The sequence below is a fragment of the Pteropus alecto genome, unplaced genomic scaffold, assembly GCF_000325575.1.
Source record: "Pteropus alecto unplaced genomic scaffold, ASM32557v1 scaffold223, whole genome shotgun sequence".
NCBI lineage: Eukaryota > Metazoa > Chordata > Mammalia > Chiroptera > Pteropodidae > Pteropus > Pteropus alecto.
In genome coordinates, this window is record NW_006434441.1 from 2,722,613 (window position 1) to 2,739,203 (window position 16,591).

Here is a 16,591-nt window from a genome sequence, read left to right on the forward strand (position 1 = left end):
AGAGATGCGATGGGCTCAGCTCCACACCACTGCAAACAAGCAGGCATCACAATACTGCGAATCACATGCAATTTTGGTTTCCCAGTGCATCTAAAAGTTATGTTCACACTGCTATAGTCTATTAAGTCTATATAATGCAACAGCGTTCTATCTAGAAAACAATGTATATATCTTAATTTTAAATGATTTTGTTACTAAAAAATGTAAACCATCATCTGGGCCTTCAGGGAGTTGTAATCTTTGTGCTGGTGGAGGGTACGCCCTGATGTTGATGTAATGTAATACCTGTGAAGGGCAATAAAGCGGAGGGTGGAGAAAGAGGGTGTGCCTGCACTCACACAGGTGGTTGGAGGAGGGCAGGAGTCAGGTGTATTTTGAGTGCCTCCTAGATGCTAGGCTTTCAGAGATAAGGACATTGAGGCTCCCAGTGGTGAAGTCCAAGGTCACAGAGACCCCATCCCTTCCATGACGGTGCCGCACCACTCAGAATGCCCCTCTCCAAGAAGCAGCCCTCTCCCCCATCCCCAACAAAAGGCAGAAATGTAATTCCCACGCCTCGCTCAGACGATCATAGGAAATTCCACCTGGGTTTGTTGGACTGCAGAGGAGAGGCAATGTGCAAGAACAACTAAGTGTCAACAGCCTCAAGCACATAGGCAAGCCTGTCAATCCCAAAAGAAAGAAAATAGGAAGCAGAGAGAAGCACAGAGGCTGTCACATGACTATGGGAGTTGGAGGGTCACGTCCGTCGAGGCTGGCAGGCTTCCCACTTACACACCAAGACTAGAAACCAATGAGCAGATCGAGCGTGAGCACAGAGCCCTGGCCACTAGGGACAGGGCGGGCAGCAGACCTGGGCAGCTGTGCTCTCCAGGCTCCTGTTCTAGCCCCTCTGTGCCTCACAGAGAGGTCAGAGAGTGACTCAGCCGCATCCCCCCATGTCCCTGAGTTCTACAACAGGAGAAAGAGCTGGAGACAGCCCACAGGGTCAGACAAGAAAAGAAGAGTCTGGCCCTGCCAGCCAACTTCTACCATCACAGGAACAGCTACTTCAACTAACACACTTCCGGGAACCTGCAAATAGGCTCAGGAAGGGGAGTGGCCTGCCCGAGGTTACACAGCTGCGAAGTCACGGGTTAGATTCAAATGGTCCACATCCAACTCAGTGAAAGCAGCTATCTTCTGGAGCGTAAGTGCCGAGACCAGTACGCTCGGTTTGCATGTAGCACAGGCCCTCTGGGTTCGAAGCCTGGCTCTGCCACTTGGGCAAGTTCTCTCATCCCTCTCTGACCTCAGTTTGCTCCTGGTAAAGTCGGTCTAGTAAAAGTGCTCATCTAACTTAAATCAGCTAAGTTACTATAGATAAGGCTTATAAAGGTGCCTACAAGCATACGTAGTGCTTGATCACTGTCAACAGAAACATGAAAAGTGAGGAGATCCCACAGCCCCTGGCCCTGGGCCGTGCTCACACTTTGTCTGACACAGGAAGGCCGCCTTCCACCAGCAGGAACCATCAGTGGGCAGGGCAGGCCTGGAGCACCCAGGGAGATCAGTGCCTCATCTTAGGTGAGCATGGGCCCCGAACAGCAAGGGGCGCATTAGGCTGAGTCAGGACCTGTGTGCAAACGCAGGATGCGATAGGGTCTCATTTGCGCATTCCACAGAGCGGGGTGGAGACTCGCTGTTCTGGGGAGCATCCCCAGGCACCCTGTGTGGTTTCCTGTCTCCTCCTCTGGGCACAGCTTCGCCCTATCAATATGGGTTCTGGGTTCAGACAATCAGGTGTCCAAGGCCCAGGCACAGGGTCCAAGATTCATTTTCCTCATCGGCAAAGTGGGGATCATGCCTCCAAGGGTTGTTAGAGATTTAGGGTTGTTTCATCCTCTTGCTGTATTTTCTCCAGTGGGAGGTCTGCTGTCACCCTTGCTTTTGTTCTTTTATACAGAACATTTCTTTCCTCCTCTGGCTGGCTGGTGGCAAAAGCACTGTTCCCAGTCCCACGAGGCCTCCGGCTACTGTCCCTGCTGACCTTTTCCCCATACACGCAGCAATCGGTACTCAGCTAAATGCTCTAAGGGCGCCACTGCAGTTTCCCGGTCCTCTATCCTGTGAATCTGAGATGCTTTGGTCTCCCTGGACTCTCAGCTCTGAGTCTCTAAGTCAAGGAGTTTCTGGGTCACCTGAGTCCCCTCCTGAGGCTCAGCATGGACACCCTTCCAGGCGGTAAGCTGGGCAATTACAGGACTCGCTCAGTTTATTCCTGTCTCTCAGAGAGCGCTGTCCTTCAGTGCCTGACCCAGTGTTGTGCAAATTGTCTAGAATAGTATATGAACTAAATTACACACACACACACACACACACACACACACACACACTCACACACACACGTAGTGCCCAGTCCTGGTCATATCAGCCAGGAGGTATATCCGCTGCACGTTACTTCTACCTGGCCGGAAGCAGAAGCCCCTAGTGCTCGTTTGAGCGGAATCGCATGGCCCCCCAGTTCCATGCACAGAGTGCTGTGAACTACCCTCACATCACTTGGCTCCAAGGACAGGGACCATGTGCCTCACCCACTGCCCCACGCAGAGAAAGAACTTAGAAATACTTAAAGCGAATCTTGACCAGTAGTCATCAAGGCGATGAAGTTTGCATGAACATGGATTATGAAAGTTCCAACCAGTTATCGTTCATTTGATAATCTGATTTTGGGGAGAATCTCTTTTTTGTGTGAAATCTCATTTTTCTGAGGCTTTATGCACAAAAGTAACAGACTATGCTGAAAAGGTACAGACAGCGAGGGAAAGTTTAAGCTCAGAAACAAAGGCATTGAAAGACAAAAATGAGATTTAATTCCAAAGCTTCACTTCCATGTGCACTCTGCGCTTATCTACTCCATCTCTAAGAATGTTCTGGAAGCAACTAAATGTCACTCTGGAGGCGACCAGCCTATCACCTCAGGCTCCTGTAGAAACAACCAGCCTCAGATTCTCTCGTGATTTCCTGACACAGAGTGGCGATGCTATTAACACCCACCACCAGGTGCTAGGGAAGCACTGTGGGGAGAAAGTATCTTGGAATACAATGGTTTCCCCAAAAGAGCCTAAAAGCGGCAATGTGGGAGCGTGAATGCTGGCCTGGACCTAACACCGGGCTGCTATGCGCTGGTTCTCCCTCAGATTCTCAGTCAGCCAAGTGAGCAGGACAAACGGACCGCTCTTTGTAGGTGTCAGTGCTTGGGAGACATATAAAGGCCCTTATCGCCTTCCCATTTTCAAACACGCAATGTTAAGTCCCAGATGGCCAAATTAGTAACATTCCAGTGAAAACTGAACTATCAGAGACTTGGATCTCAGCAGAAGCCACCCCACAGTCTGAACTAGAAAATGTGTCCCCGAAGACACTAGCTTCTTTCTATCACCATGGATGTGCTCTGTCGACCTACAGCCTCAACTACATAAAGCAAGACCCCTTCTATTGGATCAGCGAGTCTGGGCTCTGTTTGGAAAAAGACAGGCTGTGACGCACGGCAGGTCATGAAGTCAGTTTAATGTATCATGACTAGCTTTTCTTAAAATGACATAAACTAAAAGGAAAATACTAGAGCACAACCTAATGGGGAGGCAAGCACTGATCTGAGAAATTTCTCTTTGTGATTTCACATATGTAGGTTTGTATATACAGGGCGGTAATAAAAAGTATGCCTTTGACTTTGGGGTGTGGCCAAAGAGCTGAACGTCACTGGTCCAGCAACTATTAGGCTGCCACGTTCAACCCCTGGTGGGGGCGGGAATGGGCGTCACTGTCTCAAGTGTGCACCTCCTACAGCATACACATGTGAGTCGTCAGGGTTTAGAGCTAATGAACATCACCGTCACTCAAGCACAAGTAGGCAGTACACGACACCAGTGCTCTTTCTCTTCAAAAAGTAACACAAAGCCAGATGTTTAAAAAAGGGTTCAGGGGTTTTTAAAAAACATAACAATAAAGCAAGGCAAAACCAAGGTGGCCAAGGTTTGTGGATGAATCCCAAATTCTAAGAGTAAGAAAGAAAAACAGATGCATAGGATAGCTGTCTGCCATCCCATCTGTCTATCAGTCCGTCTGTCCACCCATCTGTCTGTCCTCCATCCCATTTGCCCATCTGTCTGTCTGTCTGTCTGTCCATCACCCCATCTGCCCATCAGTCTGTCCATTGGTCTGTCCATCACCAGGTACTTACTGATACCCAGCACTAAGGCCAGAAGCAGGGCTGTAGTGATGAAGGACTTGGTCCCTGTCCTCTCTGTCCTCCTAGTCCGACCTCAGTTTATGCCTCCATAAATGGCAGACCTCAGAATGGCTAACACTGCCCAGTGCCTGCGACGCACCAGGCACCGTATCGAAGTCTTCATCTCTATAGACCCAGTCGGCTATACCACATGTTCGGGGACTTCAGGGCCACCTGAGCACCTGCCTTCTCCCAGTATAATCTGAGCTGCCTTTCTTCAATCCTTCCCTCCCCTGCACCCTCACTTGGACCCAGCCTGTGCCGGTCCTGGTGTCCCTAGATGTGCCACATACTCCCACACCTTCATCTGTATGCAGGTGTCCCCTATCTGCAGGTCCTTTAACACCCATCCAGGAGGTTCCTGCTCACTTTTTAGGTTGCTAAAATGACACTGCTCAGGAATGCTCCTCAGACCTCACTGAGCCCCCCAGCCCAGCTGCTGCCCAGGGCACCACATCACGCCAGGCCCTGCATCCACTTGACATGATGGCGAGCAGAAGACCGTGTGGTGTTTTTCTCTCCAAGTCCCCAGGGTAGGCACATCAGAGAGATGTCAACTGCCACTGGCTGGGTCCACGTGGAAGCATTTTACACTCACCGTCTCATGTAATTTAACCCTCACAACCTCTACAAAGGAAAGCTGACCCCCACTTTGTCTATGGGGAAACTGTGGTATAGAGAGAGACCGCCTTGCCCAAGGTCATGCCTGGGGTTGCTGGCTGCAAAGACGTGAATGCGTGTTGAAATACACCTTCTAGGAGCAAGACCCATAGGCTCAAAACGAGGTGGTTTTCCGGGTCATCTCAGCAGTCCCCAGACTCAAGTCCACACATCCCCAGTCTTGGAGGCCTGCCTGAAGACAGTGTGTGGATATCTGAACCAAGAACAATTAGGAGATGCTCATGCTTGTCTTCCAACAAATATTTGTGTCTCTATGAATAGCCTTGCCCTGGGTGTTAGGGAGAAGGGATAGGAACCAAGGCCCTGGGGGAGTTCAGGGCTGGCACCCTCCAGCGTCATGCCTCTGTTTCTGCCCTGTGGTGCTGAGCAGTGAGGGAGCATGACTGGCAGGGCACTGGATACCAGGGAGAGCGAAGGCTGGTTGTTTGGGACAGGGCTCAGGGTGGACCCAGGCAGGACATGGCCTCTCAGACTGGAGCACTGGGCTGGGTCTGAGGACAGAGGCTCAGGCAGAAGGGTCCCCTTGCAGGGGCGGTGTGCAGGCCTGGGGCTGGGGAGCACCAGGCACGGCAGCCCATGGACCCGTCAGAGGAATGGGCCATGGGAGGAAGACACAAAGACTCACAGATCACAGTGGCTTTGAGCAGACCCTCTGGCCACCTGCCACAGGCCACAACATCTGAGTCTGCCCAGTGCCCCAGCCCTCCCCTGTGCAGGCTGCCTCTTTCTGGGGGTCACTGTAGGTCTCCCCTCCCAGCTACTGGCCTACACCTCTTGCTGTGTCTGGAACCCCCAAGCCCTGTCCTCAAGTGCCATTGCCAAGTCCTGTTTGAGGAGCAGCCACCTCCCTGGAGCTGCAGGTGGAAACCAGCCCCTGGCACTAGGGACAGTCATGAGACATTGTTCCTGGCCGCCCAGAGGGTCTCTGACAACCCAGTGCCAGTGGTCACTTTTTCCTCCATGTGGATGCCACACAACATCCCACAGCAGCGAAGCGGTGTCCAGCAGCACCACCGCCATGGACTCAAATCCGGCACCACCGCCACCACAGACGCGAGTCCGGCACCACCACCACGCATGGCGGCGCATCTTTACTCAGCCTCCTTCAGAGACATGATCACACTGGTTTTCAGACCCACTCTTCAGTCACTCAGCCTTCCCTTTGATTCTCCACAGCTGCCCTTGACCTCCTCTTGATCCCTTCTCACTGAGGCCAAAACCCTTCATCTGCCCCTCCAGGCTCAGAGCCGCTGTTGTCAAGCAAACATTCAGCCGAGGTCAAGACTGAACTGATCATCGGTCAAAGGTCCCGCTTTCCCTGAGAAGCGTCGTCTGGGGGCCAGGGAAGCCGTGCTGTCCCCGGGTTGCTGACACAGGGTTGCCGTCTGGGGCTAAGCCCCAGGTGCATCCACAGCTGACGCCTGGAGTTCTGCCATGCCACCAAGGCACAGCTCCATACCTCGCCTGTCCTGCCCTCAGAGACCCCATTGGGTCCCCTTCTCACCAGCTCTGGACCCCGACAGGGTGTGTCCTGCAGGCACCTCTGCTCTCAGAGTGGTGGGAACAGGGCACAGGTCCTTGCTGTTCTCAGTCCCCCTCGAGTCCCCAGAGATTCATATGGGGATTTCTCACCCGTGGTGCCCGTCACCACACAATCCAGCCTAAGGCCCACGGCTGGGCACACCACTTCCCAGGCTAGAAACTCTAGGGTCAGTTCTGGCTCCCTCCCCACGGGACAAAGACACTGGAGCAGAGTGTTGATCACTTGGCCCTACCTGGCTCTTTCTCACACTGTCAGCACCACCACCACCAAGTGTAATGACATTTACCACGGGCTCCATGGGCCAGACACTGCGACAGAGCATTTCACAGGCATGGTCAACGTCGGTCCCACAACATCAGATAAGGTGGACATGCACAAACAAGGCTGATGGAGGCGCCCAGGGCCACGGGCCATTGGGGTCTCTGTGCTCCACCTGCTGGCACAAGATGCTCCCCCACGCGAGCTGTGACATGGAGACCTGAAGGAAGGGTGCCTCACCATGCCGCCAGTGCACTCGCGGCAGTCCTGCAGACAGCGGATGTTCTCCCAGGTACTGTAGGCCTTCAGCCCAGCCACCAGCGCCTGCAGCGGGCGGCTGTCCACCAGCTCCTTCCCTTGGAAGATATCCTCGTCCAGGAGGCCGCCAGCATATCTGCGGGACCAGCAGACACATGTGATTCATGCAGTGGCGCCCCAGCACACGGGCAAGGGACACTGCACACCTACTCCTCCCTCTGTACTCCCAGAAACATCACCCTGTAACCTGGGGCTCCCCACACCTCCTGCTTCCTAAACCCTCCGTCCAGGGTCACCCTCCCGCCAGTGTGCTCACAGGCCTCGGCCAGCACCTCACGGGCTCAACTCTCTTCCTGCTTTAGTCGACACAAATAGCATCACGTTCAAAATGGTTTTCTTCTATCCCTCACACAAAAAAGTTTCGCATGTCTCTTATGTGGTTAATTTTTCAAATACTATGTCATTAGAAAAATTTTAAGTGGACTGTGTACTGGGCAGATGTGTGGCCCCACACGTGTGCAGGTATGCACGTCTGGAGCCTGAGACCATGCTCCCCACACACAAAGGGACTCTGCTGACACCATCACATGCAGGAGCTTGAGATGGGGAAGTTAGCCTGGATTACCCAGATGGGCCAATGTCTCACGTGGGTCCTTATAAGGGACAAGGAGGTAGGAGGAGACATGACAACAAAGCAGGCAGGTTGACACAACAGGAGACTCAGCCAGTATTCCTGGCTTTGGAGAGGAAGGAAGAGGCCACAAGCCAAGCAGCAGCTTCTACAAGCGAGAAAAGGTAAATCAATTCTCCCTTAGAGACTCCACAAGGACTGCAGCCCGGTTCTCATCAGGGAGATCCATTCCGGACTTCCGACCTCCAGAAGGATAAGATAATAAATGTGTGTTGTTTTAAACCACCAAGTTTGTAGCAATTGGCTACAGCACTAACAGCAAACTAATACAGATCACGTTTGTGCGTGCATGCGAGTTGTGGGCTGCATATTGAAAGGAGTAGAATTCATACAAAGGATGTCCTGGGACCCTGACCTCTAGATAACCAAAGCAGTCAAAGCAGATGTCTCAAAAAAAATCGTAACCTATTTTGAACTGAATGAAAGTGAAAACGAAAATACAACATATTGAAGGCAGAAGAATGCAGCTTAAGCAATGCCTAGAGAGAAATTTTAGTGTGAAACGAGCACATTAGGCTAAAGAAAAGAAGAACTGTATGCCAGCAGTGTAGCCTGGTTGGTAACTTTTTTCTCACAGCAGTCCAGACTTGCAATTCTGAAAATAATTTGCAGGCATACTATGTATGGACGAACAGGAAAAGACACTGTGTCCCCTTGACTATTATCATACCATCTATAAAAACAATCATGGAGATACAACGCAGTTTCTTGTTTGACCATAGTATGCATGTAAATTAAAGTACAGCATAGGGAATATAGTCAATAATGTCATAAGAACTATATAGGGTGCCAGGTGAGTACTAGACTTATCAGAGTGATCACTTCGTGAGTTATGTAAATATCTAATCGCTGCGTTGTACGCCTGCAACTAATGTAATTTTGTATGTCAACTATAATTGAAAAAAATTTAATTTAAAAAACGCATTGGAAACTAAAAAAGAAAGAAAGAAAAGAAAGAGAAGTATTATAAATACTGAGAGTCAGATTTCTCACAGAGAAAGAAGCTACAAACATGGAAAAAGGAAAATACTAGAATAAATCTTGTGGTGCTGGACAGGAGTCAGAGGTATTAGTAAAAATTCCTTTTTATTTTTTATTTATTTTTTATTTTTTTTATTTTTAGGTGATTACAAGGACCTTGTCAGCTTACTATCCCTTATTTTTTATTTTTTAGGCCTACAACACCTAGTAAAAACTCCTTTTTAAATTCTACTATATCTACTGATAGATACACACGTTCTCAGCCATGTCCTCTGAGAGGGACCTGACAGCGACATCCCAGGAGTAGTCAGCACACCCAGCACACATAAATTAAGAAAGTGCTAAAAAGAAAAGTGGGCGCATCGAAAGGGTATAGGAGTGAGCTCACAGACGTCTGCTATGGCCGAGAGGTGAGAAGTGGCAGTGGGGACACACACCAGGCATTTGACAACCGCCCTAGGTGGCGCTTGCCTTGTGAACTGTTAGTCTCCATACCTATGCGTGGCCTACTCTGTAGTCCAGCTTATGTCATGTCCATGTGACCAGACTCTGCCAGACTAATAACAGAGCAGTCTTGTCCACAGTCAAAAGGGTTAATTCAGGGTCTGAGATGATAGAAAGAAAACAGACTTAGCAGGAGTTGAGCAAAGAGATTAAAAGAAAAAAGATGATACCCGAGTCTACCTAAAAGATCTCCCAGTGGCCAAAGCTGGAGCAAGGAGAGCAACTAAATAAATAAGATAAATCGGGGAGAGACGACTTTGGTCAAAATTCAACAGCTGTGATAAAAATGCTCAGCCAATTAGGAGTAGGAGGGAACTTCTTCCGTTTAACAAAAGGCACCCACAAAAATCCTACAGTGAATATTCACACTTAATGGGGAAATATTGAATGCCTTTCCTCTGAGATCAGGAAATAAGAAAGCTGTCTACTCTTACCACTGCCATTCGATATCGTAGTGGAGGTTCCAGCCAGTCCAATAAGGCAAGAAAAAAGAGTGAGGGAAGGCATAAATATTGTCAAAGAGGAAGTGAAACTTTGTGCACATATATATGATTGGTACATAGAAAATTCTAGAGTGTGTAAAGAAACTACAAGATCTAATAAGTGAATTTAGTGAGACTACAGGATACAAGGTCAATATACAAAAATCAATCACATTTCCGTAGGACATTAACAAGCAATCGGTAATTACATTTTAAAGCAATTACATTCAAATAAGTTTAGTAAGAAATGTAAAAGACCTCTATACTGTAAATTATAAGAAAAATTAAAAATCTTTATACAGAGAAAGACACCATCTTCTTGGATTTGAAAGACCCAGAAATGCCGGATGGATTCAGTATGGTCAGAAATAAATCCAAGCAAGCTTTTTTAGTAATAATAATAGTAACAATAAGCAGAATCGAAATTGTATATGGAAAGACAAAGGGCCCAGAGTAGCCAAGACAAGTTTGAAAAAGAATAAATTCAGATCACTCACACAGCCTGATTCCTTTTTTTTTAACAGCTTTCTTGAGATGTAGCTCACATACCATAGTATTCACACTTCTTAAACCAGTAGCTCCGAGTATATTTAGAGTTGTGAGCCCACCGCCATCTGATTCTAGAACATTTTGTCACCCCATGAAGAAACCCCACACCCACTGGCAGTCACTCTCATGCCCTCCTGTACTCCAGCCCCTGACAACCACCTAGCTACTCTCTGTCTCTCTGAACCTGACTCTTCCGGAAATTTCATATCCATAGAATCGTATCATATGGTCCTCGGGCTTAGCTTTTCCCTTGGCACGATATCTTCAAGCTCATTTCTGCTGTGGTCCAGACACTACTGCGTCCCTTATCCTGGCTGAGTAGTATTCCATCACGTGGATACACCACATCTGTTTGTCCGTGTATCAGTCAACGGACATCCAAACTGTTTCCACATTTTGAGTGTGATGAGTAGTGCTGCTGTGAACAGTCACATATGAGTGTTTGCATTTCTCTTGCATATAGACCTACAGAGGGAATTGCTGGGTCGTGGTAATTCTGTATTTAACATTTTGAAGAACTGCAAACTATTTTCCAAAGTGGCCGTACCGTTTCACAGCCCTACCAGGAATGTGTGAAGGTTCCATTTCACCATATCCTCAATAACACATGTTTTTATCTGTCTCTTTTTGTTACAGGCATCCCAGTGGATGTGAAGTGGTATCTCACTGTCGTTTTTATATGCATTACCCTGGTGAATAATGATTTTTAGCCCTTTTTCATGTGCTTATCAGCATCTGGATTTTTCTTTGGAGAAATGTCTATTCAGGTCTTACCCATTTTTTGACTGGGCTATTTTATTGTTGACCCGTAAGAATTTTTTATATGTTCTAGATACAAGTCCCTTATCCAATATATGATTTACAAATATTGTCTCCCATTCTGTGGATTGTTTACTAATTTTCTTGATGATGTCCTTTGAAACACAAAAAGATCCTACTTCAGATAAAAATCCAGTTTATTATAAAAAGTCCAGTTTGTTATAAAAGGATGTGATATGAGGATACAGAACATCCAGATGGAAGAAACAGGGTGGGGCTGAGAGTCCGAGGATTCCAGTCATGGTTGGTCTTTCTGGTGACAAGTCCCACCCATCCTGGAGCCACCCAGGGTCACCTTGTTAGAACAAAAGACATTGCTGTCACCCAGGAAATTAGAAGGGCTTCAGGAGCTCTGTGTCAGGAACCAGGAACTGGCTAGTCCTCAGCTTCCTGACCATTAGAATGCAGTGATGACCGGAAACTGCTGGGTACTCTCCTTGGGCTGTGAGGAGGGACTCAGGAATCCCGCTGTAAAACTGAAGTTCCATGTGAACTTACAGCACTGGTACCTCTGTTCTACTGTAGCCTGACCTTCCTCCCCTGCTCCCAACATATTCACACAGCTTCATCTGTTTTCACTGTAAGTTAGAACCTTTATCAGATGGAGGAATCTAAGTGCTTGTGTCTGTTTATTTTGGAAACGTGAGAGAAACACTGGTTCAAATCTCACATTCTCTGAGCATCCGTTCATCTGGACACACAGACTGACAAGATGTAGGCACCACTTTGAAACCAAGGTTGGGATTTTAACCATGGACTCTCCTGCTCACAGCTAGAAAATGATACCGTCACCCCCCGCCCCCCACCTTTAATTCCTATTAATGCCAGGGCCTCAACTCACCTGCAGAGAGCAAACCCCGAGGGCATCTCACCTGCTGGCAAAAGTCAGGGCCAAGGTCGTAGCCAGATGAGGCATCAGCCGAAGGGACTGCGTTTGATGTGCAATAATCTTGACCTCCTCCTCGGCCTTGGGTCCAAACTGTCTCCGGCTGGAGAGAATCAAGCAGACACAGTATTACCAAAATCCAACAGGCAACTTCACTCCCAGGGCTGAAAGGACCAAGCAGCCATTTGTGTTGAAGCCATTCAAATACTTCAGAATATGGAATACTCGCGTCTCCAAGATGTGAGACAGTAAGATACAAATGCTTTTCAGCCCTTCTGGAAATTAACCTTCCCCCCATGGAATAGTTTCAAATCAGCAAATCTATTTAATAACACAAAGTAATTTTACTCCTTAACATTTACATGGCATTTCATAGTTCCAAGTGTCCCACAATCATTAATTATTCAGTTTTACTAAGTTTGCAACATAATTAATAGGACAGGAGCAATATCTTAGAATATATCTCAAAAGGACTTTCTCTACACGGGGGCAACACTAGCCTGGTGTTCCTGTCAGACTCAACAGCGGGTCACCACTTTGAGCTACCCAGGCCCCGGCCACTGCACACACTCTCCACATCCCACCCCTGTTCCTGCGCCCAGGGACAGCACCACACCCTGCTCAGATGCAGCCATGTCCACATGAATTGAGGCCTTCCTCAAAGCAGTTCATGATGTGGTGTGGGACGGTCCCCACAGGCAACGCCTGCAGACCAATCTTGTAGCATCCTGAGGCCAGTGGTAGGTCACCCCTCAGCCCTGGGCGGGCTGATGCCTTATACTCCTGGACATCCTGTCTGTAAACACCTCTGACCTTCATGTTGATTTTTGGAAAAACTTTCACATGCATACATACATGTATGCACACATGTGTGCACATGCACATATGCACACGTGCACATATACACACATGCACGCATATGCATATGCAGGCATCTATGCACAGGTACACACAGAGCTACACTATCAAACAGGCAGGGCACACTTGTGCTTCAGACACCAGTGAAGTGAGGCTGTCATCCACCACTCAGAGAGGGGAAGCAGCCATTTGTCTTAACTTCTATTTTTGGTAAAGACTTTCTTAAATATAGTTTTATACTTTAGCAATTGTCTTTATATGTACTCTTTAAAGGGCACCATCATCCTTTTAGTGCCTAGGTGTCTAGAAATCACACCTGGCCCTGTCATATGGATAGGAGGTGGCAAGGACACACGTGACAATGAGCACACAGGGCAGCTGCTATGAGCGCTGCAAGCACAGGCTCCTCTTCTACGGGCACATTCCTCCCAGGCACAGCTGATCCCCACAGACGCTGTCTGAGGAGCACCGCTCCGACCTGTCCTCTGTCCATTCCCCCCCACACGGCTGGGCAGGGCACCAACCAAGGCCCGACAGTCTGTGGGAAACCTCTCTGTTTTTGCTAGATCCTTGAGAAACCAAGTGAAAAACTCTCAGACCCAATAATGGCATCATCAGAATGTCAGTTCATTTTACAAATTCCATTTGTCCCCACCCTCCTGACTTTCATTTTTAAGGGCTGTGGTTATACTGTAACTTTTTCTATGGCTGTGTGGCTAAAATCTTGTCAACTAAAACCAGACATTGCCTCACATGATTCATTGCTTGGGGGACATCTGCACGCCTACTCGTGTTGGCACCTCACTAGGCGCTGGACGTCCATCAGGGTCAGGGAGGCCAGGTCCAGCCACTGAGCTCACAGGACCAGACCCAGTGGCATGAGTGGGAGAGCCCCTGTGCGTGGCCCACCTGTCAATCACCGCATTTCCCCTGTGTAGTCACAAGACCATTTCAGGAGCCTTCACCCACAGTGACAGCAAAAGAAGAGGTTGTCACGGCACCTTTCAGTTTCAGTTTGTTGAAAATAATTCAATAACAATACAGTTTTCGACAGTGTCCCATCAGATTTTCTGATTTTGAGCAGACAGCCTCACTCATGGTCAGCACACAGCTGACACTCAGCGTCTGCCGAATGATTGAGTTTTGCCCTGAGGATGTGCAGGTGAGGCAGGCAAGAAGCTCATTCATGACTTGAAGAGCATCTTTGATGCTAGATCCGACCCCAACCCAAGTGTGCCTCAGTTTCCCAATGTATGCACACTTTGTAATCATCCCATTTTCTCTTTGACCCTCAGAGTTCAGATGGGGCAACAGGTGCAGAACAGAAAGTGCCACCAAGCGTCCACTTGGTAGGATCCCGGTGCCATCGTCATGCTGATAAGGTTAGAGTTTAGCTAAGACACTACCATGAGACCAAGTGACTTCATAAAACTTGGGAGATTTCACAAGAGCTGAATTTCCAGCGTGTCTTAAAAACAAGGAGGATCCGGCAACTCTGGACCTTGTTCCATGATGTGAATGGCTGGAGCTCAGAAGCCGCTGACCCCTTGGCCGGGGCCTGGCTGCTGCCCGAGGTCCCCAGGGCCCTGTCACTCACTGGCATTACCTGCAGGCCGGGGAGGCACTGAGTTTTCAACCCCTGCCATAGTGGATCTCTTTTTCCATCCAGAATAAATTCACATTAGCATCCTCACTTGCTGATTAATTCTGTGACTATGAGTCTATGATTTCATTAGGAGAAATCCTAGAGGGCAAACCAGCTCTTCCCAGAGTGACATACAGTTGCCCCAGCTGGGCACTCAGGAACCAACTTTGGCCTTACTTGAGTGTTCCAACCGTTTGTTGTCCCCAAGAAGGAATACACCTGCCAAGAAGGACTCCTTGTGGTTAACTGGGCTCAAATTCATAACCAGAGTCTAACAGCCATTGCTGCTAGGGAAAGGCCTCTCACTCATGCTACGCTTCAGGGAAAAGTCCCAGACAGAGCTGCCAGCCTGCTGTACTGTATCTCTGACAGCTGAGCTGAGCCTTCTAAAGGGGTTTCTGACATCGTCTTTCCACCAATGGACTGAGACCTGCCCCATCCAATCAGAGCTGTGCAGTTACAACTTCATTTGTATCAGAGAGGCTCCATAACAACCAATCAGATTCTAACCAATCAGTACAGTGCTATTTGGACCAATCAAACTGTGCAAATTTGGAATCCTCATTTGCATAAAAATGGACCAATCACAGACCAGGGCAGGGATTTTTTTTTTCTCTATAAAAAGGGGCCTCCCCTTTGTCTCAGGGGAGTGCATTCTCGGTTTCCTCTGAAGGCTGCATTTCCCTGGTGTGCAAATTGTTCATGTGAATAAAGTCTCTCCTTTTCTGCACCCTAGACTGGGGACTCCTGTTGGCCTTGAATTGGTGGCAGCAACCTTTTGTTGACACGTTCTTCCTGCTAAGCCCCTTCAGACACCTTCACATCCTGGGCCTCTGTCCAGGCAGAGCTCTCCACCTGCAGCCAGCCTTACCCCTACTGACCATCTATCATGTTGGCAGCCCAGCCAAATGTCCTCCCCCACTGAGACCTTCTCCCTCCTCAGCATAGCCCCCAAAATCAAAACCAAACCAGTCTAAGCAGGAAGCTGCTTCTCCTCGGAATGCCCGAGCATGTCATGTTACTCCTCCCCACGGGAGCATCTTGCTCTTCACACTGGTGCTTGTGCACCTGTATTAACCACAGGTTTCGATGCCTTGACATCTGGGCCCTTGCTGATGCTGGAGGGACTGTCCCTTCCAGGACCAGCCAGTTCCTAGAGCGAGGAAATAACTTCTCTTCGAGCCCCTCTCTCTACACAAACCAGTGCAAAGCCCACACCCACAGCTAATGCCTTTGTCTGGCTCTGCCCTAGTCTCCCCAGGGCCTGGTGCCAGACAACTAGGGGCAGTCCCTGCCCTGGAACCTTCAGAATTATTCGAATGAGCCAGTCCTAACCCTGCCCAGCCTGCTGACCCTGCCTCACTCATTCCTCCCCATAGAACCAGGAACAGGCTCTTGTCCACGTCCCCCTCCCTCCCGCTGCTTCCTGACTGCCCCTGGGGCTTCCGTGTGGCCCTGCGAGGGTGGCATGCTCCTCCTCTTGGGAACTATGATAGCAAGCTACCTTCTTAGTGGCAGTTTTCTCCTGATATGTTAGCCTCACCACCCTCGAACAATAATAAACCCAGGTTTTAAAACAGCGCTATGGCAAGACTCACAGCTCATCAAAGGCAGGCTTATTCCGCCTTCAGGTGCCCCAGGCTGGCCAGGTGTGGCTGCTCAGGAAAGACGAAGGAAGAATGACAGACTAAAGTTCTGCCACCTCTCGGAGGCTCCACACAGACACCCCTTGAGCGTTCCCCCCCACACACAAACCCCCCTCCACTGCTCCTTGGAATGCTCGCTTGTTATTCGGTGTTTTGATAAAAGAACAGCTCGTGCCTGGGTGGGAGCAGTGGGCAGTTAAGACAGGCATGGAGGATGCAAGTAAGATGAGGGCCCACCCTGCCACCAGCCCTGCCCACCACTGGTTGGTTTTGTTTTGTGTTGTGTTGTTTTTTGCCCTGGACTAGAAAAAAACAAATGAGTAGGCAGAGGCAGGCAGCACCCACACCCTTTCCATCCCCTCCTCGCTCTGGCCCAAGACTCTGACAGTCCCCAAAGCACTGAGCCAGGGTTCCTGCCAGCATCTCACCCATAAGATGCGCTCTTTGGCTTCTCTAGGGGAAAACATGGCTCTAAAGGCTAATGGTCCTTCTCCTGCCCAGAGATGCAGCCAGAGGTCAT

The 16,591-nt window shown here is 49.1% G+C and overlaps 1 protein-coding gene across 1 annotated transcript in view; it reads right to left on the reverse strand.

Annotated features, from left to right (window-relative positions):
• Positions 1–16,591, reverse strand: part of ACOXL (acyl-CoA oxidase like) — a 201,364-nt gene that overhangs the window by 109,771 nt on the left and 75,002 nt on the right. The window contains exons 10-11 of the mRNA XM_006909483.3: positions 11,909–12,025; positions 6,993–7,146 (exon numbers count right to left, since the gene is read on the reverse strand). Coding sequence (XP_006909545.1) covers positions 6,993–7,146; positions 11,909–12,025 — 271 coding nt within the window. The remainder of the gene's footprint in view (positions 1–6,992; positions 7,147–11,908; positions 12,026–16,591) is intronic.